This window comes from Patiria miniata, unplaced genomic scaffold (assembly GCF_015706575.1).
Source record: "Patiria miniata isolate m_02_andy unplaced genomic scaffold, ASM1570657v1 HiC_scaffold_7, whole genome shotgun sequence".
Lineage (NCBI taxonomy): Eukaryota > Metazoa > Echinodermata > Asteroidea > Valvatida > Asterinidae > Patiria > Patiria miniata.
The window spans coordinates 3,452,147-3,478,147 of NW_024037074.1; the positions used below are offsets into that span (position 1 = coordinate 3,452,147).

Genomic DNA, 26,001 nt, shown 5'->3' on the forward strand with positions numbered 1-26,001 from the left:
GTTGAGAAGTATTAGAAGTTGCCCTCTTTCGGCTGGTATTCTGAGTAATCCCCCCATGCCACACCAATAAGGCCGAGTTATAAATAGTCCGTCTGTCTACTTGTATTCTACCAGGAAAAAATACATCCTGTATGTTGCCTTCAGTGTACCAAATTAATCGGAGCAAGCTTCTGAAAAGCTAGCCAGTGTGCTAGTGAGGGTTCGTCTCAACTACTTCGCAGAGGAGGCAACTTTGCTGCCTGTTTGTGAACAATTTTTGAACACACACACACAAACATGTGTTCACCGTCGATCATGGACGTCCTATTGTCCCTCTTTTGTTTGTACTCTTTTTAGGAAGACTTTGAACACGACCCCAATCGGGGACGTATGCTGGGAATCGTGGACGATATTGTTCTCTTTTGTTCTCTGGTATTTTTCGTCCACGGTTTGAAAAGATGAACACGTTCACACTTTTGCACTGTATAGTAGTTTAGTGGTGATACTACGTGTATAGACTAATGTGGACACATCACTCTTAGGACATTCGACATTGATTTTTAGGTTTTTATCAACTCCCGCCTGGATTTTCACTCCTGCCCCAAATTGTAAAAAAAAATATAAAAACATTTCTGAAAGTGTTTTTTTTTTCTCAAAAAAAGTGTATTTATCAGAAAATTTCTCACCAAATCCACAGGTACAGTCGCACTGATTTGCACGCAAACATTGTGCACGACATACTGAGGTGTTAATACATGTATGCATGCCATAGCGAGGCGATGTGGTATTGATACGACAGAGCTCTAGGCACCATACAGTGAGCGCGTGTTGTACAGTACTCGTGGTCGTAAAGTTTTTAAAGTTCATAGTTTGACATCTACGGTAGCTGGCAAGGGTAGGCCAATTGTTGCGTTGTTTGTTTGAACCATGCATCATGCCTTTCGTAATCCCCCAGATTGCATGTGGAGTGAAGGTTTTTTCAAGCCATGGTTACGGATTAATGCCCCAAGGACGCTTTCCGTAAATGAACTGTACAACAGCTTTGCCGCAGGAATTTATAAGATATAAAATATGAATTCCCCTCCCGACCAATTTTTTGAGTGATGAAAACCTAACAATCAATGTTGAATGGCCTGATCATGAAGGCCCCTTCGATGGCAAAAGCACCGTGCAGAGAGGCAGTTGCTTTGTACATCTACAACAGTGTGCACAAAGGTTCCCCATTGAAGTTTCCCCAAGGGCGGATCCTGGGGGGGGCCAACGGGGGCCATGGCCCCCCCCCCCAAAAAAAACGAAACCAATTTTTTTTTTTTTTTTTTATGTGACATCGCAATAAAGGCAGGCAATGAGTACACCACCATCTTTTCCTCAAAAAAACATTGGTTAAAGTGGTCAGAAATTGCCTCAGATCGCACCACAGAGCATCTAGAATCCAAAAATTTTTCGGGGCCCTTAAGCGGCCCCCGAGCCCCACACTGTAATGTTTTGACCCACTTTTTGGGGGGACCAAAAAATTTTTGGGCCCCCCCAAAAAATGTGTTCTGGATCCGCCCTTGAATTTCCCCCATGTACGGTTATCACGTTCCTTGATTTGTGTACATCAGTGACAACACTGACGAATATTCATCTTGTCTTATCCATCATCTACATGTACATAAGTTAAAAAACCACCACATGATTAATTACTGGGTGTATCTCCTGAAGACAATTTTACGAAAGGAAAAAATATCAAGAACTTTCAGGATTCATGAGGTAGAGTAAAGCAAAGGGGGAAATATGTCATGCAACTTGGGAAGGCCATTCGCAATGATGACTGTTATATGATCCGTCACCGTTATTAACATCAACATTTATTAAATGTAAAATATTGTGATTCGAATCATGAATGGCTGGTCTGCAGGGGCAAAGCGTTATTACGGAGATGACGCTGATGATGTGTGAGTGCGCTGCCCCGACCACTGCCTTTGCATATTCCCAACACCGTACCTCTCGTGATTGTCACAAAGAACAGGCACGAGGCAGAGTTGCCGCTGGAGTCCGTGAACAGATACTTGACTTTGCTCTTGCCCAGCCCGAACGGGGACGAGTCCGGCTCGTGGGTCTTGGCAACTTCCACCGGCTTCTGGTCATTGTCGGAGGCAGTCGGCTCCGCCCACGACAGGGTTCGCTGATTCGCCCCGGGCTGGAGCGTCTCAAATACGTCACCGGGGCAACCAGTGATCACCGGGGGAGTGTCGTCCCTGGCTGTTTTTTTCGAGGGAAAAGGTTTTCTTTTTAAAGTGGCTTTACAATCTCAAAGTGGTCAAGTACTATACCACATGAGAAGCCAAAGTTTTGGAAGGAGCAATATTATGATTATTCAAAAAAAAATCCCTGGTACGCCAAAAGAAAAAGAAATTAGAAACCAACCCTTATTAACCAAGGCTCATCAACAAAACATACACATGTGTAAATGATCATTGTGTAACAAACGAAACAGCAACATCCTGCATAGTTAATAAATATTTTGCAATTATACTCAAAACAAGTTGACAGCATTGGAGATTAGTTGTAAATCTTTATCCTGAATTAATTCTTCACCCAATACCTGAGTAAAAATCACCCCCAAAACAATCACATGCGCACATTTTAGTGTCCCAACTTGTAACAAAGACCCGTGGTATTTCTTCTCTCGACGGACAACAGAGGGAATAAGATTAAGTCGTAGACTGGTGCCCATGTACCTTGCTGGATCTGAACAATGAATTCACAGGTTGCCCGGTTCCCACTACTGTCGGTGAAGTGATACGTGACTCTGGTTGGGCCGAGAGGGAAGCTCGACGACGGAGGGTGGCTACGAGCCACGCGAACCTCACCGCCATTGTCTCTGGCGATAGGTTCCTTCCAGGTAGCTGTTCCCTCGTTTTCACCAGGGCTCGCGAGGCCAAAGACACTGCGCGGACAACCGGTGATTTCAGGTGGTGTCCTGTCCACTTCTACCAATGTGTATTCAATAAACAGACATCGTTACAAAACGTACCCCACCTCTTTTGTGCAGTCTTTTTATTCACGCAAACCAGATCAAAGAGTAATGCAAGTACAACTGATCCAATTTTGAGAATAATTAAATTGTAGTGTCAAACGGTACAGAGGTTCTCGTTTCACTACATTGACAGTAAGATATCAATGACTTAAAGGATCCACACACCAAAAAAGAGGCTTAAGTCTTTTGACAGCCCAAAATAAGGCAACGATTGTACTTGTACCTCGGCGTATTTCAACGTCAAATACACAGGTTGCCCGGTTCCCACTCGTGTCGGTGAAGTAATATCTGACTCTAGTTGGACCCAACGAGAACCTTGTCGATGGAACGTGGGTGCGTGCCACGCGCACTGGCCCCGATTCGTCTGTTGCCGTGGGCTCGTCCCACGTTGCTATACCCTCGTTTTCACCGGGTTCCGCAAAGCCAACAACATTACGCGGACAACCGGTGATTACGGGTGGTGTCCTGTCTGCTTCTAAAATCAATAAACAGACTTTGCTTTAAAAAACTCATTTTTCCAGTACCTACATTTTCTGATTTCACTTATCCAATGGTTTGGACATTTGGGTTTTGAAACCTGAGAGAATACTTATTTCTGAAAAGGATAAAATGAAAATGAAAAGTTCAAGTATAAATCTACCTTGAAATACCACAAATAATGTGGGGGAAAAAAAAGTCATAAAAATATAAATGATACTAGACAGAAAAGCTTGAAGTAAGTAGGCACCCATCACCGTCTTTCTGATAAGTAAGGCACAGTAAGATGGTACCTCGCACGATCTCAACGTCAAATTCGCAGGTCGCCCGGTTCCGGCTCGTGTCGGTGAAGTAATAAGTGACTCTAGTCGGGCCTAGAGGGAATTTTGTCGAAGGAGCGTGGGTGCGGGCCACGCGTGGCGGCCCCGCATTGTCAGTTGCAGTCGGCTCGTCCCAAGTGGCCGTCCCCTCATTTTCGCCGAGGGGCGCAAAGCCTATCACCCTCTGCGGGCAACCAGTGATTTCAGGCGGTGTCCTGTCCTCTTCTGTGTTTGATTAAATAAACGCTTCAAGTATTGCGTGACGGCATAAATTTGCCAGAAAGGGGGGGGGGGGGAGAGTAATCGTCCTTTGGAAAAGACAACTTCAAACAGCCATCATCCCTTAAAACATGGCAATTATCATTTGGCGCATAAACCAATCTCTTCTCCATTCTTCAACATTTTGGGCAGAAATATACTTTTAAAAAGAACAAAAGTCATGTTGCAGCTTGGCACAGAATGCATGCTTAAAACTGCTCACCTCGAACAGAAAATTACCTAAGTTCCTAACTGATTTTTTTTTTAACATGGCTCGTAACACAGTGAAAAGAAATTTTGAATTGCCAATATCACCCTACCTTGGCTCATATTGACCACAAAAGTGCATTCAGCTTGGTTTCTGCTGGAATCTGTGAAAATGTACCGCACGGTCGTCCGCCCGACCGGGAACCCCGTTGAGGGCGCGTGCGTTCTCGCTACGCGCACCTGTTTGCCGTCGTTGTCCCTAGCCCGGGGCTCCCTCCACAACGCGATTCCTTCCGTCTCGCCGACTTCGATGGTCCCGCTGACCCCGATAGGGCAGCCGGTGACGACTGGCGGTGTCCTGTCGTCGACTGTACACCAAAAATCACCGTTTGAGAATGGAGAAAAGGCTCAGGTACCAATTGTACACACACATGTACGTAGATGAGCATGAAGTCAGTTACCATTGATGAACCAAAGCATATGACCAATGCTTGCCCAAGCGGAACCCAACTTGATATAAGCCGCGTGAATGCAGTATTCAGTCCGAATTTAAAAAGATGACTTTGGCTGAAAGACCATTACCAATAGCAACAGAAGCATAAGGAAAAGCACTCAAGGAATTGCATGATACACGTTACCATTGGAAGGACAGATCCCAAAAGCATAGACGAAGAAAGCATGATTGGAAAGCATAGAGAAAGCGGAAAAAACTCTAACAGAAATGTTGAGGCTCAATTTAACAGACTTGTGACAATCGCATGACGAAAAGTGGATGTCCAGAAATAGTCTGGTGCCACTTATTATACTGTCACAAACTAGACAGCAAAGAATATGGAATCTTTGGGAACTTGACAACAAAAATGAAGTTAACCCAAATATTGGATGACGACCTACATTGTACAAATCCTTCGGACTCTTTTGAGGAAGATGAAAATTTAGGAGAAAGTTGAAGAGGATAACGAAAAGTGCAATGTACATGTACCAAAGCACCACTGGCAGACAAAACAAACCAACACAATCCAGCGCTCCCACATGAATATTAATATAACATCAAAAACACCCAATGCCAAATATACAAATTTGAGATAAGAAATTTTAAAGGTACATTTGTATGCACGGTGGAGAATAGACGAATAAGGATTTTTACTGTAGCACCCATCTTTTTAGTGAGTTGCGCGAAAATCTCTGAAGAAGCTTTTAACTCGACGTTTCAAACAGACTGTCTTCAGTTTGTCTCAAGGAATCTGAATCCAAAGTAGAAGTGTGTTTGTGTACGAACACAAGCTGTTTCGTCTGTTTTTGAAATGGCTCTTTGACATGTGATGACAAAATGATTCATCATGATGTCACTAAATATCATGTATAACACTACCAATATAACACCAAGTACAACTGAACCGGACCTTTAGTTCTCTAGATACAGCCTCAGCAATATGCCTCTTTAATGTGAGGTCACATGACTGAAACAGCGAATTAAGAGTTGTAAAATCTGACATTCCCTGTGTGCACCTGGGTGGGTTAGGTCAGCCAAGACACCAACCCGTATGTGTACCCAATGTTACAGGCAATAAGTACTCATACAATGCCTTTGCGCAAATGTCAAAAACAACAATCTGTAGAAAGCACGGAAGAACGTCTCTATGTTGGATATGGACCATTTGCATGAACATAACACGTAGATGGCGCTTTTGAGAACCCCAGTGGGAGGGACATGCCGCATGCACATATTGGATACCTCGCGTTTGACGCGAAATACGCACAAATAATTTTATTTTGAATGTGCACAGGCCCACAGCGTCTTGGCGTGAGCGTCAGGTGTCATACTCATAGCAACTCTTTCGAATATAGCTCTTTCGCAGTGGTCTTCCAAAACTCTCCCTTTGTAACCGTTGAGGGGGTAGTTGTCCAGCAGTCCATGAGGTTGCAAGCCAGTAAATCGGTCCCAAATTGCCTACGCCGGCCAAATCACAATTTGCATGCCCTCAAATTCTTCGGTATTTGAGCATATTGTGGGCCATGAACTTGAGGGTTTGTAAAAGATAGGGGTGGAAGCTGTGCACAGGACTGTGAGCTTGTACTTCTGTGCAGTTTGGATGAAATTGGGGCCTAAAAGCGCTCTATTTTGCAATGGAGTGTAGGCATCGTTTTTCAAAATGGCGACGGGCTTCAGGACTACTTTAAGGGGTGATCATCTTCGGATGGAAATTTCTCCTAAAAGTCATCAGTTCACCCCGCGAAAATTGAAAAGAAAATGAAAGATGATGAAATAAGCCTTAATTTGATGTGTGTCTTGAACACTTTGGAGAGTTGTGAGTATTTTTCCTGGATTTCTGAAGTGGGAGCAGTTATCAATGGGGTGCATGGCAGTTTATTTACTGGTCTGCAACCATAAGTAAATCTTGAATTGTTTTTAGAAGATGAGTTTATAAAGAACAGCAAATGATGCACACACACCAACACCGCATTTCACCAAATTCTGTTACAGATTCACAACATAAGTTAGACACAATGATGGGTTTGACAGAAAATGAAACAGGACAAGAACACAGCAACATTACACAGTCACATTCCTAGTCAGAAATTTCACTGGACACTGGTTTTATACAGGCATGCAACTTGGAAGAAAAAAAAAAAACGAGGAAACTCTAATATTTACAAGACTTTGCACAGTGTTTTTTTTTTAATTTTTAATGGCATGAGTGTGAAGTGAAAAACGAGGAAATCAGCTGATCCGAGGAAACGTTGCATGCCTGTAATAGTGTTATACAAACGTACTGCAAATCAAAAGGCGTGATTAGACGTTAGTGAGTACAGCAATACTGTTAAGCAAGGCCACTCTGTCACCGATGACTCTGCAATGTTTCCCAAAATTCATTCCGGAAAAAAACGATACCTGGTTGAATGGAAACGATAAACGAACACTCGGCGCGGTTTCCACTTGTGTCAGTGAAATAGTACGTGACCCTGGAGCGGCCTATGGGGAAGCGAGTGTTCGGGGCGTGGGTCCGGGAGATTCTGACCGGCTCCCCGCTATCGTCGGACGCCGTCGGCTCGGTCCAGGTTGCGACTCCCTCGTTCTGGCCCGGCAAGGCAAAACCCCCGACACTGAAGGGGCAATCTACGACATCGGGCGGGGTAACATCTGCTCCTGTGAATATTATTATTATACTGAAAATTTGAAAAAGTGAACACTAACAAAAAATATAATAATTTAAAATGTGGTACACACTTCTGCAACTTTGTCCTCTTGCAGGATATTTTACTGGGAAATTGTACCAATTAATACATGCTCATACATGTAAATGTACGTGAACATACACCCTGGTAAAGGCAGAGTACATGTACCGATACATCAAGTGATATACTCCCTAGGCCTTTTTGCTAGGATGTAGCCTCAATCCTGCGAAATCCTCCAATTGGCCTCATTGAAAAATAGTATACATGTATATCTATAGCTTCAATCCTGCAAATTCCTCCATTATTTCTTGAATATGGTCCTTGGAGGGGTGGCCACTGCCTGAATCGTGCAAAACCCTGCGGCATTGACTGTCAATATATGCCGAGGCTTGGCCAGTGACATCCTGGAGCAGTACGAAGGATTTCAAGCATAATCCAGGCCTACGGTATATTTATGCATTGCTGAGCAAAAACAACACAAGGTCCGGCCCAAGACCTTGACAAAGAGCATCCTATGAAATCAGTAATGCACCTCAATCCTCCAAATTCCTCCACTTTGGCAAAGAGGATTTTGAAGGATTCAGGGGGGTTAGGGTTAAGGTTTTACACATACATGTAGATTCAGGTGCATGGATGGAAATTGTACACACAGTTGGAGGAAACTTTCAAATTTGCTTAATAATAAGCCAACTGTGAGACAGTTGCTAAGCATTAAATTTACACTACCAAAAACAGGGTACCAGACAAACATATCCCATAACGTACACTGCTTTGGACTGGTTGTAAACCGGTCTATGCCTCACAAGCAAACCTCGCTAAATTACCGGGTATACATGTAGTCCATAACTGCTTACTTACAGAACTCAACCCATCAAACCCCAACAGCATGTTTTGTTGGAATCTGTCGGGATGGGTACAGTACCCCTAAACTGACAGTCTTTTTGGTTGGCACACCTCCAGAAACTAAGTCAGAAATATGTGTGTGCAGTTTCCCATATGGTGTTTGCCAGGATGGGTATGGTTCCTAGTATCATCCTGGGGAGTTAGGGTTAAAGTTGTTGTTCTGACAAATTTTTGTTGTTAACTGAAATTGCAGATCACATCTGTATATCAAAGAAGTTAATGTATTTGAAAAATGTTGCATTTTCCCAGGCACGCACATGTGTGTAAGCATTAATACAAGTACATTATGCTAAGGGAAAAAAATTGACTCCAGGGCTGCAGTATGTCGCATAGTTCCAGATGTCTGAAGATGTTCTGTCTATTCATTTAAAACCCTCCCTCTCTGGCTGGCAAGTTTAACAAGGCCAGCCCAGCAGTCAAAATAAATCAAGTGACTGCTTTTAAACAGTTGAGTGCTCCCTGCCTTCATAAAGCAGGATTGACTGGCTGTGATTGTTGTGATACCTGATGTAGCTATGCTTTGACATTAGGAGATTGATAAGCCAGCTGTGCCTACCAGTCACCTGCTTTTGTCTATTGATGGAATTTGACTGCTACAGTGCCCACAGAAATACGATCTGACAGTTGGTGACTAGCCTATGCAAAAGGCATGGCAGGGGAACAGGAACGAATTTTTGACTGTCTGTGACTGATCAAACAAAAGGAGGGTTGATTAACGAATCAACACACTATGCCCCGCACAACCACAACAAAAATGTCTGTGACCAATCAAACAAACGGAGGGTCAATTACATGTAACGAATCAACACACTATGCTCCACACAACCACGACAACACCGATCTTATATCAAAAATGAAACATTTCCCCTCAGCATGAGAGAACACATTCTAGGACCCACATCATCATGATTACATCCAACATAGCCAAAGAAAAACAAAGGAAAAAGAAAAAAAGAAGAAAAAAATCTGAACAAAAACAAAAGGTGTTTCAGCTGGACTTCCATAACAGCTTGAAACGAAAAAAAGTCACTTTCCCCACAGTGGACGCAAGTGCCGCAGAGCATAATTAGAGCCGTGCGATTAGACCACATTCACAGCTGCAACCTACAGACCGAAATGTGAGCGCGAATGTCCCACCGTGAGGCTCTGGGGAGGCGGCTTCACAGAACCCAACATCTGTTGAGCCAAAAAAGAGAAACGAAACCGTGGACCAAGTCTGACAGGTCAAAATGATAACAAGCCTTATCGTCAACATTTCTTGCCTTTGGGTAGGGGTATGGCTAACACAGATGTTATCATCATTATTAGTGATTAGAAAATGTAGGGAGACAGTTGGTTTGGTAATTTCTTTCATTTCTGGAATTTGGAGAGAAAACACAAACAACAAGTATCGACAAAACTTCATGGATGCAAGAGTGAGTGGTGAAAACGCATTTCCAGGCACGAGCGTTACCAGGATTTTTTCTAGAGGGGGGCAAAACATATTTTTCCCAAAAAATTCTCAACATATTCTCCATTTATCAGTTTTAGAGGGGGGCAGGGACATTTTGCCCCCCCCCCCAACCCATTGAATTTACACCATTATGACTTCAGTCCTCTTTTTCTTTTCTTTTTTCTCTTTTTTTTTTCCTTTTTTTTTTTTTTTTCCTTTTCCGGGAGGGGGGGGGGGGCTCCCCCTCTCGTGACGCCCATGTTTCCAGGAAAGGCAAGTCAAATTTCTACTTTAAAGAACAAATATTCACTCTATAAATCATGTACCGGTATATGTGAATCAACTTTTATTCAAACACAGAGGTTTGAACATCCTTATTTGTAAAGATCAACAAAATAAGAGGGCCTAATGTTTTGATCCTTAGCAGGACCTTTCACACAGGCAAAATGACAGTGCTACAGAAACAGGCAAGTACAGGTAGGGTATACACAAGTATGGAGGGGTGGAAGGAAAAACACAAAAAAAGGGATTAAACAGCCCCATTAGGCTGTTGATTTATATATTTCAGGTAAATCCAGTCTTAGTTTTATCCTCTACACAAGGATAACCGACTCATCTGAGCGTATACACGTACAAAATGAACGGAACGGTTTGTCTACATGCGTGATATGCCGCGTCTGTGCAAAGAACAACGCATAGAACATGAAGAACAATGCGCGCCGACAGCTGGCGTCCTGACAGAAATTCGACCGCTGAAAGACTGCAGTGGCGCACCGAGTCTCGCGTCACTCGCACGCACGATGCCCAAGTGCCATATCGCGCCTCTAACCAGAAATGTGGGGAAGTCGTTTATCCTTGTGAAGAGGATGCGTAGTTTTAGGCAGCATTTTATTCATTTTTGTATTTGTAAAGCATAATACTACCGGTACGTACACGAAAACATGTACACGGACATCCTTGTAAGCATGTTTCTTAGATATCTTAAAGATTTTGTACATAAGTTTCAAAACCTTATATGTGACCTGTTCTGTCAAAAGCAGACGCTTCTGGGCAGAGGTTGAAATTGAGATAGGGCCAAAAACGCTGTGGGGGTAATTTTTATCGATTTTCAAATTTTTGCATATTTGTAATCCTGAACATGTCTAAAATATATTATAAAAGTTTGAAACCCTAATTTGAACTCTACATACATGCATACTATTTTTGATGATTTTGATAAGGTATATCAGTAAAAGAAATAACTGTTTTGGGACATTCGTGGCCATTTTCTCCGTTTTCTACTTTTCGACACAATGAACTTCAAAATAGCATAACTCTGCCCAGGAATGACCGGTTTCAAAAATTAAACCACCTATTGAAAGGAAAAAGAACATATGTTAACAATATGTAAAATAATCATTTTCGACCTTATGCCCAGAAAAGTCTGATTTTGACAGAACTGGTCACATATTTCTTCCATGCTGGATAATAATGAACACAAAAATGCTCTTTGATTGTGAACACAAAAATGCTCCTTGATTGATGTGCGATACCGTGCAGCGGTCCCATACGTCGATTGAAGAATCTTGACGCATGCGAATGTATTCATGTGATGTACTCCCCGCAACCCCACAAATCTCCTTGTCATGTGAAAAATGTAGAGTATCGGGCAAAGGGCCAGAGACAGAGTAAAACAATCCATGGGAGATGTGCTGACTGGAAGTCATTGCATGAAAACAATGTCAAAGTTAAACAAATTATGGGCGAGACCGCTAGACGTACCGGTACATATTTTCCTTCAGGCAAAGGCACAATGTGTCACTCTGAATAAAATATTTTGTACACAGTCTGTTTTGTGTAATTGTTTTAATTACCCCTAATTCTTGGGTCAAAAAATATTAAGATTTCACAGGTAAATAACATGTGCAAGACCTCCAAGCCATTGATAGAGAGCAACCATGGAAGGTCCTTAAATTCTGACAAAATGTCCTTAGTAAATTTATATAATTTGGTTTAATTGTCAAATTAAGCACAGCAAATTAACGACAGCTAAGTTAATTATGAATAAAACATTACACAAGTTAGTTTACAAATTATTTTAGTCTGAAAGTTTTTGTCTCAATTTTAATGACAAAAATTTCAGACTTCAAATTTGAGCCTAGAAATTTGTCTGATGTAAGGGCCATTTAGCTCTCAACCGACAAATAGAAAGAAACTCTACTTCTTGCATCATTGTATTAAAAGAATGGAATATAGATTTTAGAATATTGAAGGTGCATCGATGCACATACTGTTAAAATGAAGCAAAGAAGAAATCAATTTGAGGGAAACTTTCAAAGCATTTCAACTTGACTCAGTCAAATTTTTATTTGATTTTATTTAACTGCCAAATATCTTATACAGGGGCAAACAGTCCCTGTGTGTAACCTTTTTTCCAACATTTAACAACTATTTTTCAACATCCCACCTTGTAAGTTTGTGACTTGGTAAACAAAGAGAGGATATTATACATGGATGGCTCAGCTGTTTTGGGCGAAATCTGAGGGATATTTACAGAAAAGTTGAGACCAGACAGAAGGGGGATAAAATAAATAAAAGGCCACCCTGCAGGCAACCAGCTTTCACCGACGTCATAAATTGTCACCTTTTTATTCCTCCAAAGCTGTTTTTGAGAATGCTGGGGGTGTTATGTAAACACCACCTTCTTAAGACCTTGTCACATGCCAAGATATTGAAGAAAAGTCTCTTTTGCCAATATTAACTTCTCTGGAGGAAATTATGAATCCCATTTATTTGCAATGGTAACTAAACAAGCTTGAAATGATCTCCAAAGCTGCGGGCCAACGAATCTGTGTTCATGTGTAACAGAGTGACGTGATTTTGCCCTGAGGTAATTTCTGGAGGGAGTAGTGTTTTGAGTACAAAAATCAGGTTTTTAACCCTAGTGACCCCATGGTGACCTTTGACAGCAGTGGAGACCCATTAAAAGTGATGCAAAAGAGGGCTACTTAGGCCTGAGGGACGAGTTGATATATAGCCATGAAAGGCTGTCACTGGAACGTTTGTTACTAACTAACTAACTAACTAACGGAGCTCTAGACGACGATTTGTTGAGCTGCTGTCTGCAGCTAAAAATACTGTGTATGTATGTAAGCCAGAATTTGACATGTAACAGGTTTTTTTAACCAACTTTTATACTGATTGCACAAAGTGGGAAAACATTTTTCATGTAACACTAACAAGTTACATGTACATGTATAACTAACAACTTTCTATCTTTAATCTTGAACGTTATCTTGTACATGTAGGCCTTAGTTGTATTTTCCCTATTTTTGAGGGAAACTTTGCTGTGAACTTTTTAATGGATGCAGTGGCTCGAAAAATATAGGCCTACACATTGTAAAAGTTGGAGGGCATGATATTTTGTTCCTAGCAGAATTTTCTCTGAAATTTTGGGAAAGATTCGGCCGCTGACAGATTTTGCCATGATCAAACTGATAGTCCCTCTGACTTGATCAATTTTTTCTTATTTTTAAGAAGAAAGAAAAACCAATGTACACGTGTAATAGATTCCGCTGTGGTTTACCAAAATATCCTTCAACTTCAAATGGCTTCAAAGTACTTGTGTTTGACCTCCCATATGCAGCCTTCCAGTGCGTGGGCATTTAATGGTGTTATTGATAGTAAAGGTTATACAGGGGACCACTGCTGCAAAGAAGCCTGCATTTGTATGTTAATGTATTTAATGTCTGTTCAAGTAAATGTTCAAGTAGGATATCGTTTCGGTTTGCGGTAACACCATGTGGTAATAACTACTGCTTAGAAGATATTAGTTCTGAAAAGAACTTGTCCTGCTTATTATCAACTTTGCTAAGTAGTTTTTTTGTTCTATCTCCTGACGATGACTAGAGCAGGCTAGTCGAAATGTTGAGACCAAAGACAAGTTCGTTTAGAACTTTCAGCAGGACTGTTCTTAACAGAACAAAAAAACTACTTAGCAAAGTTGATAATAAGCAGGACAAGTTCTTTTCAGAACTAATATCTTCTAAGCAGTAGTTATTACCACATGGTGTTACCGCAAACCGAAACGATACCGATACCCCACCATGCAAAGCCTCAAATCTTATTTCAAGTAGGATGTCGTGTACACCTTGTAGATGACATTAAGAATGCTCAAGAGCAGATGTATAGAATACAATACATACCACAGTCTGGGGGTTTAAGTGTCATAATCTAGTGTATCATTATCCCTAATTCCCTAGGCCTTTTTGCTAGGATGTAGCCTCAATCCTGCAAAATCCTCTAATTGGCCTCATGAAAAAAATAGCATACAGCCTCAATCCTGCAAATTCCTCCATTATTTCTTTATTAGTTCAAAACAAGAACATGGCTTAGACAACTGGACGGTACAGCTTGACTTTCTGCTGCCTCAAACGAAAGAAGAAGAGGCCTGTGTAAAGAAAATCTTGTTCAATTTCTTTTCCCAGTGTCCTTGACCCAAGCAGGTCAGGGGGTTCTTACAGATGCTCCCTCTCCAGGAGTCACCTTGATTTTTTATTTTTCAGGAGTAAACATGGTAAGGACTAAACACCATGCAGTAACAGTAAAAAATCCACACTGCATATATCTGTCAGTGCCTGGTAAGCAGGCCGATATATCACTGTGGATGACCATGCCACAGGGAATTAAGAACAAATGCTTCAGTGGAAGGAGAGAGAAATGTGCACTGAAAGCTATGCAGGAAAGTTCAACAAGGGAAAAGTTGGGCACTTTTTTATACTGGATGGAATGTCTGTATGCTGCGTGGACTATATGTGCACAAGGACCAAACTTCAAAATACCAGACTACCAAACTTCCAATCTTCCAAACTACCTACCATTCAACAAACCATCTTCTATCTGCACCTACATGTACAAACTTATCAAAAAATAAATGACTTTGCTGAGCTACATGTACCGGAACAGCTCGACGCCCTTAAATGTTAAACTGTTGCCAGAAGCATGGCACAGTTTTGGTGCGCACATATTCCCGATCACACCTTGGGGATCATCAAACCCAGCATTTGGATAAAAGCGTTCAGGACTTCCAACTGAAAGGCATCGGTCTTATATCACCTAACACTTCAGAACTTCATGTTTAACCTAACCACTCTGAACATTGCCGTGTTTGTACACAGACCGACTATTTTGCCTCTTAGTGCCTGACATGAACTGGGGCACAGGGGCAGAGAAACATGCGCATAAATCAGGGTGATAAATTTCACTACTGAAAACCGAAAGCATGTAGTTTGAAGTACCTCATCCATTCCTAGCATAGCATAAGGGCAATTCCACGGTTACTCACGTTACGAAAATGTAACGTGAGTAACCGATTTTGTGCATCTTGTTTATCATACAAATTAACACTTTTTCTGGATGTCATCTTTGGTGCTTAGGTAGGTCTAGGTCTACTCTATCTACCATGGGGATAACAGTTATTAAACCTTTTTAGTAAGGTAAGTACAGCCCAAGGAAACTCAAAAGTACATCAAAAATGTAATGTGAGTAACCGTGGAATTGCCCATAACAATATAAACATACCTGTAGTACTTGTACATGTACCGGTATGAACTGCCATTTCAGTTTATTTCGTGTCCACTGTACATCTTACATAAAATCCCACATCTTACTTTTCACTTTAAAGCCTGGTTCATACTTCACGGGAAAGCAAGTGCGAAGCGAAATTCATGTCGTCCACAATGGTGGAAGCGCTTCGAACGTATTGTATGACATCACAAATTTCGCTTTTGCTTTCGCTTTCGCGTGAAGTATGAACTGGGCTTAACAAGACAGAATTACAGGGAATGTCATTTATTGTTTTGCTCTTGCAAATCCATGAAGGTACCTCCGTACTGGTACATTACCTAATAAAGTCCCAAAGGCATTTCTCGCATATCAACAAGTTAGCGGCTTCCACAAATTGCACAATTGTTTTTGTCAACTCCCCCCTCCCCAGCAAAAATTGACAGTCATCTTTAATAGCTCTCTTAACAAAATTATGTTACAGTAAGTGTACAAGCAAATTCACCATTGCTGTTTGCTAGTTTGGCTCTTAAAAATTGTCCTGGGATCATGAGAAATATTGCTGTTGATATGAAGTCAAAATCTGCAAGAACATCAGCAGGCTGATGTGAACTTGCAGGTACAGTAGTTCAACTTCAAACCAAAGCAGTACTCCAGACGTGACCTCAGCATTTAACCTTCAAAGCATTTATGGCCTGCAGTAATTCAGACATTTCATGTGACCTAGGTACATGTACACATCCCATCGTCATACTCGCTGGCATATGTCTTCAGCACCATCCTTGTTATGTGTTTACAAATACAATTTATTCTACCATGTATACAGAATTACAGATGCTCTCAGAAGGGGTAATTTTTTTTTTATGCATTAAAGGGAAAGTACATCATTGGCTTTTGCTGTAATTTTCAGAAATAAACTATTTGAGGGGTTAGTATAATAGATCAAATATTGTTACACTGACATTTTTGAAGTTTTGTGTTCGGAAAGGTTGGAAAAACCAAGAAAAACAAAAACGTTCAAGTAGTCTGGTTCCCTGATTCCACAAAAGATAAAATGGATCAATTTATAGATGATGGAAAATTGTAAGGCAAGGGAACCAGTCTAGCTGGCCTGCACCCGTTCATGAACATGTAACCAATAGCAAACAAAACTTGGACAGAAAAAATGGTAAATTTGGAGCAGTAGTTGAAAAATAGTTAGGTTTTTCCAACGCTGGTCGGACGATCACCGTTGGAAATGTATACAAAAATACCATTTTCTTGAAAATGACTTCACACCAGGTTCCACAAGTCTACAAGATGCTTGAGACTGTCGTTTACGAACATCCTAGTAAGGTATTTCGTAAAAACTTGGTAATTTTATTTTTTGATGTTTGCAAATGTTGTATATATTCCCTTTAACACCCTGCGCAATTCTGAGGTCCTTGAACCCATTTCTATGCATAACATACTTGTATGTGGCTCTAGAGTAAATTTCTGACATTCTGTTGATTCAGGGGTGTAAAATGCAAACCGACAAGTAAACTTACAACCTGCAACCTTTCAGATATTCTTTATGGAACCCTACTAAATCCAATAAAATCTAACAAAAGCAAAGTAGGAAATCTGCCAATCCAGCAGACTCCAACAACAGCAAATTGAGTAGGCTGCTAAATCCAATAGAATCCAATTACAGCAAAGTTTGAAACCTTCAAAATCCAACAGAATCAAAGAATAGCAATGCGCAAAGCCCAGAAAAAACAACAACAGCAAACTTGTGAAACCTAAAGAATCCAACAGAATCAAACAGAAGCAGTGCAAATCCTCCTTCATCCCACAAAATTCTACACCAGCAAAGTGCGAAGCCTCATGAATCCAACAAAGCCTCTTGAATCCAAAGGAATCCAACAATAGCAGTGGGCAAAGACTCCTCAATCCCACAAAATTAAACACCCCGGCAAAGAGTGAAACCTACAAAACCCAACAGAATCAAACAACGGATTTATTTGATTTAAATCAGATTTGTTTGATTGAAATCAGATTTTTTTGATTTTTTTAACTTTCAAAATATTGATTATCCGGTACATTGGGCTGAGTACATGTATGTCCCCATGAACTGTAAAATGTAGATTCCTCCTCCTCGGACCAACAACTTAACAAAAATTGTCACTGGTAGAATTTACAGAATTGTGTAATTTTGGCCATCATTACAACAGCCATTTTAATGTGTCATGTATTAAACAGTCAGATAAAAACCACAAAAACCACAAGACAACTCTATCACAAATGCCCATGTAGTTTCTGCAAATTGCTCGCTCTCACCAAACTACTTCCCATCCCAGCTGACTTATGACTCACACAGCTGTCCCAATCAGAGGAGAGAAAAAAGGTTCCAGCCACCTAAACTAAAGTAGGACTTAACAAATCTCACAGTTGTCTGCTTTCGGTTTCGATCACACATCACAAGTGAAACTACCCAAAAACACCAATTAAGTTTTGAGGTTTCCAGAAAATTGAAAAATTGCACCGAAATCTGAAATGCGTTTCATCATAAATGATTTATCCAGATTTGGAATTCATGAAGCCAGAGACTTTGCTAGTGTTGCCAAGATGTCTGGAAAAGTACCGGCAGTCGCATATTAGGGGACTTCCAAGAAAAACTGCAATACTGTGACCCTCCAGCCAAACCATTCCGAATTCACACAGCTGTCTTTTGGGATACAGCCTACATGTAGGCCTACATGTATATGATATAAAAAAAATATGGATAAAAATTTGACAGTCAACTGTTCTGTTTATAAACATATAGCTCATGCACATAAAGTTTTAGGTAACAGGGCAGTTTTGTTTGCTTTCTGCTTTTGACCTTTTCAAGGGTGAGTGGGGAGGTTTGTCAATTTTTTTACTCACTTGACATTGCACATGCGTACATTTACGTCTCTATAGAAATATTAGTGTTGATCACAGTGTATTCATGTGGTAGTGCTGTTGTAGTTTTTTTTTTAATCCAAGGTCTCAAAGTGCTCCACAAATATCACCCCTGTTCATCAGGCCATGAGACCAGTTTTTCTGCGGTAGCTCAAGATCAGCAGTATCTGGTCTCTACCCTCACAGGTACTCATTATACTCCTTGGTGGAGAGAGGCAATGGCAATAGTAGTAAAATGTCTTGCCCAAGAACACAAGCACCATGCTTCCCGTCTGGGTTCTAATGCTGGTGGTACCATCACACATAAGTTGGGCATCATATCCATTGGACCACGGCCCTCTACCATATTTGTTTTTCAGACTGCATCCAAATTCTACCCAAATAATGTGAAGGCCAACATCGCTCAACTGTCCTGCCAACATTACCAGTAACATGGCATATGGGCTGTGTCAAATTTTCAGCTGCATATATTTATTTTCCTTGATGTGGGCAGGTGTGGCAGATATTAGTGACCAACATGACTTTGATAGGCTAATCCCAAAGGTACACGCTCCATATGTCACCGTGCAATGACAGCCATCATCTGGGCCCTTTCATGTGCAATTCCTTGAAAATCCAAGGACAGAACTCTGAAGCACAAAAACAGTTTTGTTTTGGTAAAACATTTTGTACAATGCTTACTACCTCTGCCTTTTTCTCAGCTAATTTTTTTTGTGAACAAAGTGTACGTGTTATTCGCTTACTTGCACTAGTCTGAATATGGCACTGGCAAAATCCTCTGCAGCATATAGGGTAGCAGACCAGTAAATAAACTTCCATAGACCCCAATGGTAAATGCTCCCACTTCAAAAATTCGGGAAAAATACTCACAACTCTCCAAGGTGTTCGAGACACACATCAAATTAAAGCTTATTTCATCATTTTTTATTTTTTTTTTCAATTTTCAGGGGGGTCAACTGATGACTTTTAGGAGAAATTTCCATCTGAAGATGATCACCCCTGAAAAAAGTCCTGAAGCCCATCGCCATTTTGAAAAACGATGCCTACACTCCATTGCAAAATAGAGCACTTTTAGGGTCCAAATTACATCCAAATTACACAGAACTGCAAGCTCCCAGTCCTGTGCACGGCTTCCACCCATATTTTTTACAAACCCTCAAGTTCATGGCCCACAGCATGCTCAAATACTGAAGATTTTGAGGGCATACAAATCGTGATTTTGCCGGCGTAGGCAATTTCGGACCGATTTACTGGTCTGCACCCATAGGAGCAATTGTTTTTCATTCATTTTGGTCATTTCCAATTATAACACCACTCAAAATCCAAAGAAGAATGGTCGAAACCTAACTTGTCGAAGTCTCAGCTCAGTGGATATTACACTGTTCGAGAAAACAGTGACAAACCAAGCAAAACCTTTTGATCACGGAACGCCAGGCACAACCTGTCGATCACAAAATGCGATTTCATCAATAGCACTCTTTATTTCCCAAAAATCAGTCAATTCACTGATCGTTGAAAATCACCAAATGACAGCAAGCCAGACAGAATAATTTCACGGGGTGTTTAGTACCGGTACCCTAACTCCCTTGTGTCTTTTACTAAGTGCTGGACTAAGTCCGCCAAAATCCATCCCTGACCCTGCTGCACATAATGCTTCAGAACCAAATCTGCTGAAATCCAGCACAAATCCACCACCGCTACAGGTGGATTTTGATAGACTTGGTACTCATGGCCTGTCTGCCAAAATACCCCCAAATGGCGGGAATGGATTTTGATGGCGTTTGGGAAGTTAATCCAAGTAAACTTTTGGATTATAATTCGTCAGGTATCTTTTGGGATAAAAGCACATGGTGCTATGCCTTGAAACTTTTCACTTCTGTAGGTGACAAGAGAAGTCAGCATTATAGACCAATTGCCACAGAATCGAGACACAAAGTCAGAACAGCTTTTAAAAAATATCTTTCACGTTTACTATTGAAGCAAGAGGAAGTTTGACCGCACTTCAACCACAAACCAACTACAAGCAGCAACAAACTCTCAAGAGTAAGGGGGGAGGGGAGGAGATGCCTTCACCATGACAACTGCTCTTCCTAGCAGGACCAGGGACCAACCACTGTGCTTCTCACCAGAGCTGCTGGGTCTGAATTAACCATCTGACACCTGGAAGCTGTGGTACTATTGCCCGTGGCTGACTTTCTCGAGCTCTCTCGGTTTCTTCTGAAGCCACTGAGGTCATCGAAACCCGAACAGGGTGGTTATAAGGTCATTGTCAAAGTCTCATTCAACATGAGCCTAAATCATCATTAAGTACATGTACACGGTTGTGGTTTGCGGCTTGCATTCAAGATCTAGTGCAACCTTGCCTATGGAAACACCATGTGAAGCGATTAACTACTTTATAAATACAGAAACCATTCTAGGTCACTCAAACAATTTGGTGTTCATTTTCTGTCCCAGTGTGTTTACAACTCACATCTTTGAATTGATGATTCTGATACACTCCTTAATTAGTACAGTCGTCCTCCAAAAGTGATTATGAATAGCAAACTACTGGTATATACCTACCCAATTAACAAATAAAAATTCTTTTGAAGTCATTCTTAATGCTACTTGAATGGACCCTAAATTTATAGAATGACCTTTCTGCTATCCTCGCTCGTTCTGCTATATTGCTAAGTGCCAGAGTTTTCCCTCAAGATTTTTGACAAATATTTTTTCCTGATAAGATTTTTTCCTGACAATTTTTCCTGATGACCATCTGAGAAAACTGACTGAAACGTAGAGTCAATGTATGCCTCTGGTTCTTTTCATATTTTTTTTTTCGTTTTGAAAAAAAGTTATCAATAAACTTCTGCCAATTTCCAGTCAATGAAATTTTTGTAATTATTTTGGCAGTTTCAAAGTAACTCCACTAAATCTTCCAACATTTTATACTTCACAAAATTTGTGGGAAAAAAAATAAATCCCTCAAAATCCCTTGAGTGACATGTGATGAATATTCTGCAACACTGCATACTTCAGACCAAATGCTGTATATTGAAGTACATGTATAGAGCAATTTTTAAAAATCTTTTAGTCAAATTGCTTGATGGATAGGAAGGATTAAAATACCGGTAGTGTGTTTGGGGTTCACGTTTTCTTTACATTTTAATGATATGGCTGAACAAAGAAAAACTGACTGGAGCTGGGTTTGAACCTGCGACCTCCGAAGTACATGTACGTGCCAGGGCTCTACCAACTGAGCTATCTACCGTAGCCCTATGTTAGTGATTTCTCAATCTTGTGTGAGTAATCCGGGGGTCGCAGGTTCAATTCCCATTCCAGTCAATTTCTTTGTTCAACTTAATGATTATTAAGTATGCACCTACATGTACATGTAGTCAGTTTTACTTTGTGTGTGTTTTTTTTTCTTTTAGATTTCTGACAACTTTTTTTTTCATAATCTGACAGCTGTTATTAATATTTATCGATTGTCTTTTCACAATGAGGGGCCGGTACATTGTTGAATCTGTCGGAAATCAGTTCAGTAGTTCAGAACTAAGACAAAGAGGTATAGGAAGTGTGCAGGACACACACCAGGCACGTTCTTCATATGAAATGACCCCATGGTAGGGTGTATTTTGGGGTGAGTGTCTCATAGGGGCCACGGTGAAGCACATTCCACAGCAACACTAACAATGGGGCACTGAGGGAGCATGGGTATCTGGGCTAATCGACTATAGATGGAGAAAAATGACTGGAAATCACAAAGCTGTGAATGGTGTGCACAGAATGTGGAAGGATTGGGAAATGTGTGCTTGACAGGTTATATAGCTGATGGGAATGTCATGGGAAATGAAATTGGAAATAAATGACAGGAGTCTGTAAACTTGCATTCAGTGCGATTGTTAAGGGCCACATACCGGTGCATGTATTAAAGGGAATATACATCATTTGCTTTTGCTGTAATTTTCAGAAATGAATGGAATTGGGGGGGGGGGGGTGGAAATATATAGCAAATATAGTTACACTGACTTTTTTGAGGTTTTGGGTTCGAAAATGCTATAAAAACAAAAAAAACCAATCATTTTCCTGTAGTCTGGTTCTCGACTCCATATAAGAAGAAACAGAGCAGTTTACATACATTGGGGAATTGTACGGTCAGGGAACCAGTCTAGCTGGCTTGTACCCGTTCATAGGTGTGTAATCGATTGCAAACAAGTGCGATGGTCAATTGGGGCCAGTATTTGAAAAAAAGCCAGTTTTTTCCAACACTGGTCGGCCGATCAGCGTTGGAAATTGATACAAAAATACCACTTTTCTTGAAAATTACAGTATACCAGGTGCCATGATTTTACGGGATGCTTTACACTGTCATTCACTAACAGTCCAGCAAGGTATTTCAAAATGATTTGGTAGTTTTTGCTTTTGATGTTTGCAAATGTTGTATTTTCCCTTTAACTTTAAGGATGAGACATTCTCACATTTAACATTTCAATGGGGAAAAAATGCACAAATTTTCCCAGATGTTTGAACGCATCCCAGGTCTATAAAATGTGATAACGTATTTACGTGATCTGCTTTTTGTGACCAATCGTGATTTATGTCTGAAAAAAGTCTGCTCACGAAAAAAGTCTGCTCACGATGCGCCTACCAGTGCAGGCACTGAAGTGTCGTGCATATCGCTGCCATGCATGCGCAGTGTGGGCAGAACCGAATGGAAACATGTAAAAATCTATTGTTCCGACAAAATGTTGTAAACAAAGGACATTGTTACAAGTTCCTTGCAAAATAGGTAAACAACATGTTTGAACCTGGAACCGGTGAAGTTCACCGATAGGTTAAGGCCAACCCCAGCTGGTGCCATCCTTGAACAGTATGTAAATCACAGGCCATAAGGCTGGGTGCCAATTCTAACAACCTTGATTCAATTATTGGTGACAGGGGAGTATTGGTTCAAGAAGAAGGTGGAGTGAAGACAGGGGCTAAATTTGAGGGAAGGGGGGGGGGGGGGGGTACCGGTATATATCCACCCACACTTGTTCACCAGGGGGGGGGGGGGAGGGGGAAATGGAGCACCCCCCTCCCCCCACTGGTACTTTTTCAGATTTTTTTTCTCAGAAACTCTCATAAAGCACTGGCTCATAGAGAGTACTTACAAACTAATGTTGAAAAGACATCAACCCAATAAACATTTTCTTAATTTTGCAGATCGAATAGAGCCTGATTTGAGCGCAAAGAAAAAAAAAGATCCTTGATTTTACTTTCAAAGTTTTTATGTAAGCAAAAAAGTCCAGGTTTTTCTCTACTGGTATCCGACTGGTATGGTACCAATTGAATTCTTCATACATGTACACACATATTTTTTTTCTTCACATGAATGAGTACATGTACATGTACCTGTTCAAGTCAATTACTGCACACAATATTTTGTGAGAATTGGTACATGTACAATACCCCATTGTCCTATTTCTGTTTACCTAAAAAAATATTGACAATGCAAAAGTACACAATGGTCGAAAAGTCATCAGATGCAACAACCAGTTGCGAGTGTCTAGACAAAAAGTCAACACTTTACAAACTAAAACTAAATGTAAATGTATGCAAGCCTTGTAGAGTTGATCCCAGATGAATCTGATCTAAGGGGTCTGGGGAGGCGTATGACTATGAGTCATCGTTTCTTATTATTACGTGTAAGTCTACATGTAAGTCTGAAGTTGAATATACATCACCCCGATGCAACTTTTATATTGTGAATAAGTCTGACGTGACAGTGAGTCAGTCCAGGAGTAAGTCAGTCAGCGAGATATTGGTACCTGTACAAAGAAAACTGTGGGCTGGCGCTCTGGGAACTTTGAAGTTTAAAAACTTTACGACCACAAGTACTGTCTGGTGCCTAGAGCGTTGTCGTATCAATACCAAATCGACTTGTCATGGTTCCCGACTACACGATGACGAATTGCATTAGCACTAAGAATTCGCGCGATGTGCTCTGTATGTCGTGCACAATGTTGTTTGCATGCAATGTTTGCGTGCAAATCAGTGTGATCATGCCTGTGGATTTGGTGAGAAGTTGTCTGGAAAATACACTTTTTTTGAGGAAAAGACACACTTTCAGAAAAAATATAAGATGTAAACAAATTGGGACGGGAGTGAAAATTGAGGTGATGAAAACCTAAAAATCAATGTTGATGGGCCTTAACACAAACATGCGAACATTTACATGTAATATCTTCACATACTGCAGCCTTCCTCCATGCTCAAACACAAGACACACAATTACACACAGCGCCAAATTTCTAATTAAATCCTTGAGCTGCCAGTTTTGCGAGAGAGGGGTCTCTACATTCCGGAGGAGAGAGCTCATGACGATGTCCAGTCTGACCAAAGGACTCCCAAGTCAACACAGCTGGTTCTGAATGTTCATGCTATGCCTATATTGCAAGCCCCCCAAAATGCTTTTGCATCATTTGAAATAATATAATTTACTTGAGTCTACAACGTACAAGCCCTGAATGTCCTTGCGTGACTATCAAATACCACACATGTATAAGAACTTATAAGAAGTACACGTATGTTGCTTCAACTACAAAAGTATAAAAGTCCAGCTAAACAAGATGTCTAGGGCATGAGAAATCGCTTTCATAAATCTGCAATAAGTTTACAATGCAATAGTTGCATTGTAATGGAGTAATGCAAATGTGCTACAAAATAATTAACTCATTAACTTCCAATTTCTAGCAATAACGATTGTACAAAGTGAAAGTATTCTGTACTTGTAACAAAAAACACATTCCTTTGTTTGTTGGTCGCTTGTGTCGACTTTTTTTTATTCTTATGAATAATTATGTGATGACAAACATGTTTCTTTCTAAATGATGATGCAAATGTACAGTTCTCTACCTAAGATACTGTAGCTTGCAAAGTTCATGTACCGTAATTTCCTCCCAACTGATTTTTTTCCAACGAACTACAAACCTAAAAGTCAACTCTGGAATGCCTCCTTGTTAAGCCACCACAATGATCCTGTCTAATACCAGTCCACCTCTGCTTCAACGACAAAACTAAAATATCACAGGTCTCTCCTGGGATTTTCTGTCAAAAAGGGCCAGGGAGGGGAAAACGAGGTCGGCCTGGATTTCATTTGAGATTTTCCAAATTCTTGCCCTGTTATGGCTGAGCTTGATCACCCAAGCCCCCAGGCACAGAAGGTGAAAGGTGCCAGTCTTTAAAAAGAATATAAATTGTAAACGCTGCCTGCAGATAAATACGTGATTTTCTGGTGGTCGGAGAAACTGAACAAAACACTGCATTGGAGGAAAATAGTCTAGAATGAGAGTAAGCACTGTACACTATCAAAGAGAAGAGGTGAATTGTTGATCTTATTTGCACATGTGCATGGGTGCCTGATAAAAGAAATCTCCATATTGACCTGTTCGAAACTAGAATTCCAGAGAAATTCCATACCTTTCTACTTGTATATTTAATAACTCACAATAAAAATATTTCCCCATTTCTTTTCAAATGTTCAGTTTTGTAGCAAAACAAAAAATGTCTGGGTTGGTAGGATAAATTCTTGCAAAGAAAGAGATGAGATTTGTGTCCAAAATAGATTCAGGAAAAATGCGCATAAATTTGCAGCCTTTGAAATGAGTGAATTTGAACTTGATGCCAACTGCTCAAGCTAGAAAGTTTGACAAAACATTTGTGACTTGATGCTCTGATAGTTTTCTTATTTTTGTTGTCAATGTTGTTAAATCAATGTTTTTCCTCAGGTGTTCTTATTGTTAATCTGAAAT

General features: G+C 40.6%; 1 protein-coding gene across 4 annotated transcripts in view; it reads right to left on the bottom strand.

Annotated features, from left to right (window-relative positions):
* Positions 1 to 26,001, bottom strand: part of LOC119744428 (basement membrane-specific heparan sulfate proteoglycan core protein-like) — a 164,258-nt gene that overhangs the window by 77,265 nt on the left and 60,992 nt on the right. For 3 of the 4 annotated variants that reach the window (XM_038220356.1, XM_038220355.1, XM_038220354.1), the window contains one exon: positions 7,157 to 7,411. The exons of the other annotated variant lie outside the window; for it this stretch is intronic. In XM_038220356.1, the coding sequence (XP_038076284.1) occupies positions 7,157 to 7,411 (255 nt within the window). The remainder of the gene's footprint in view (positions 1 to 7,156; positions 7,412 to 26,001) is intronic. 4 annotated transcript variants of the gene reach the window in all.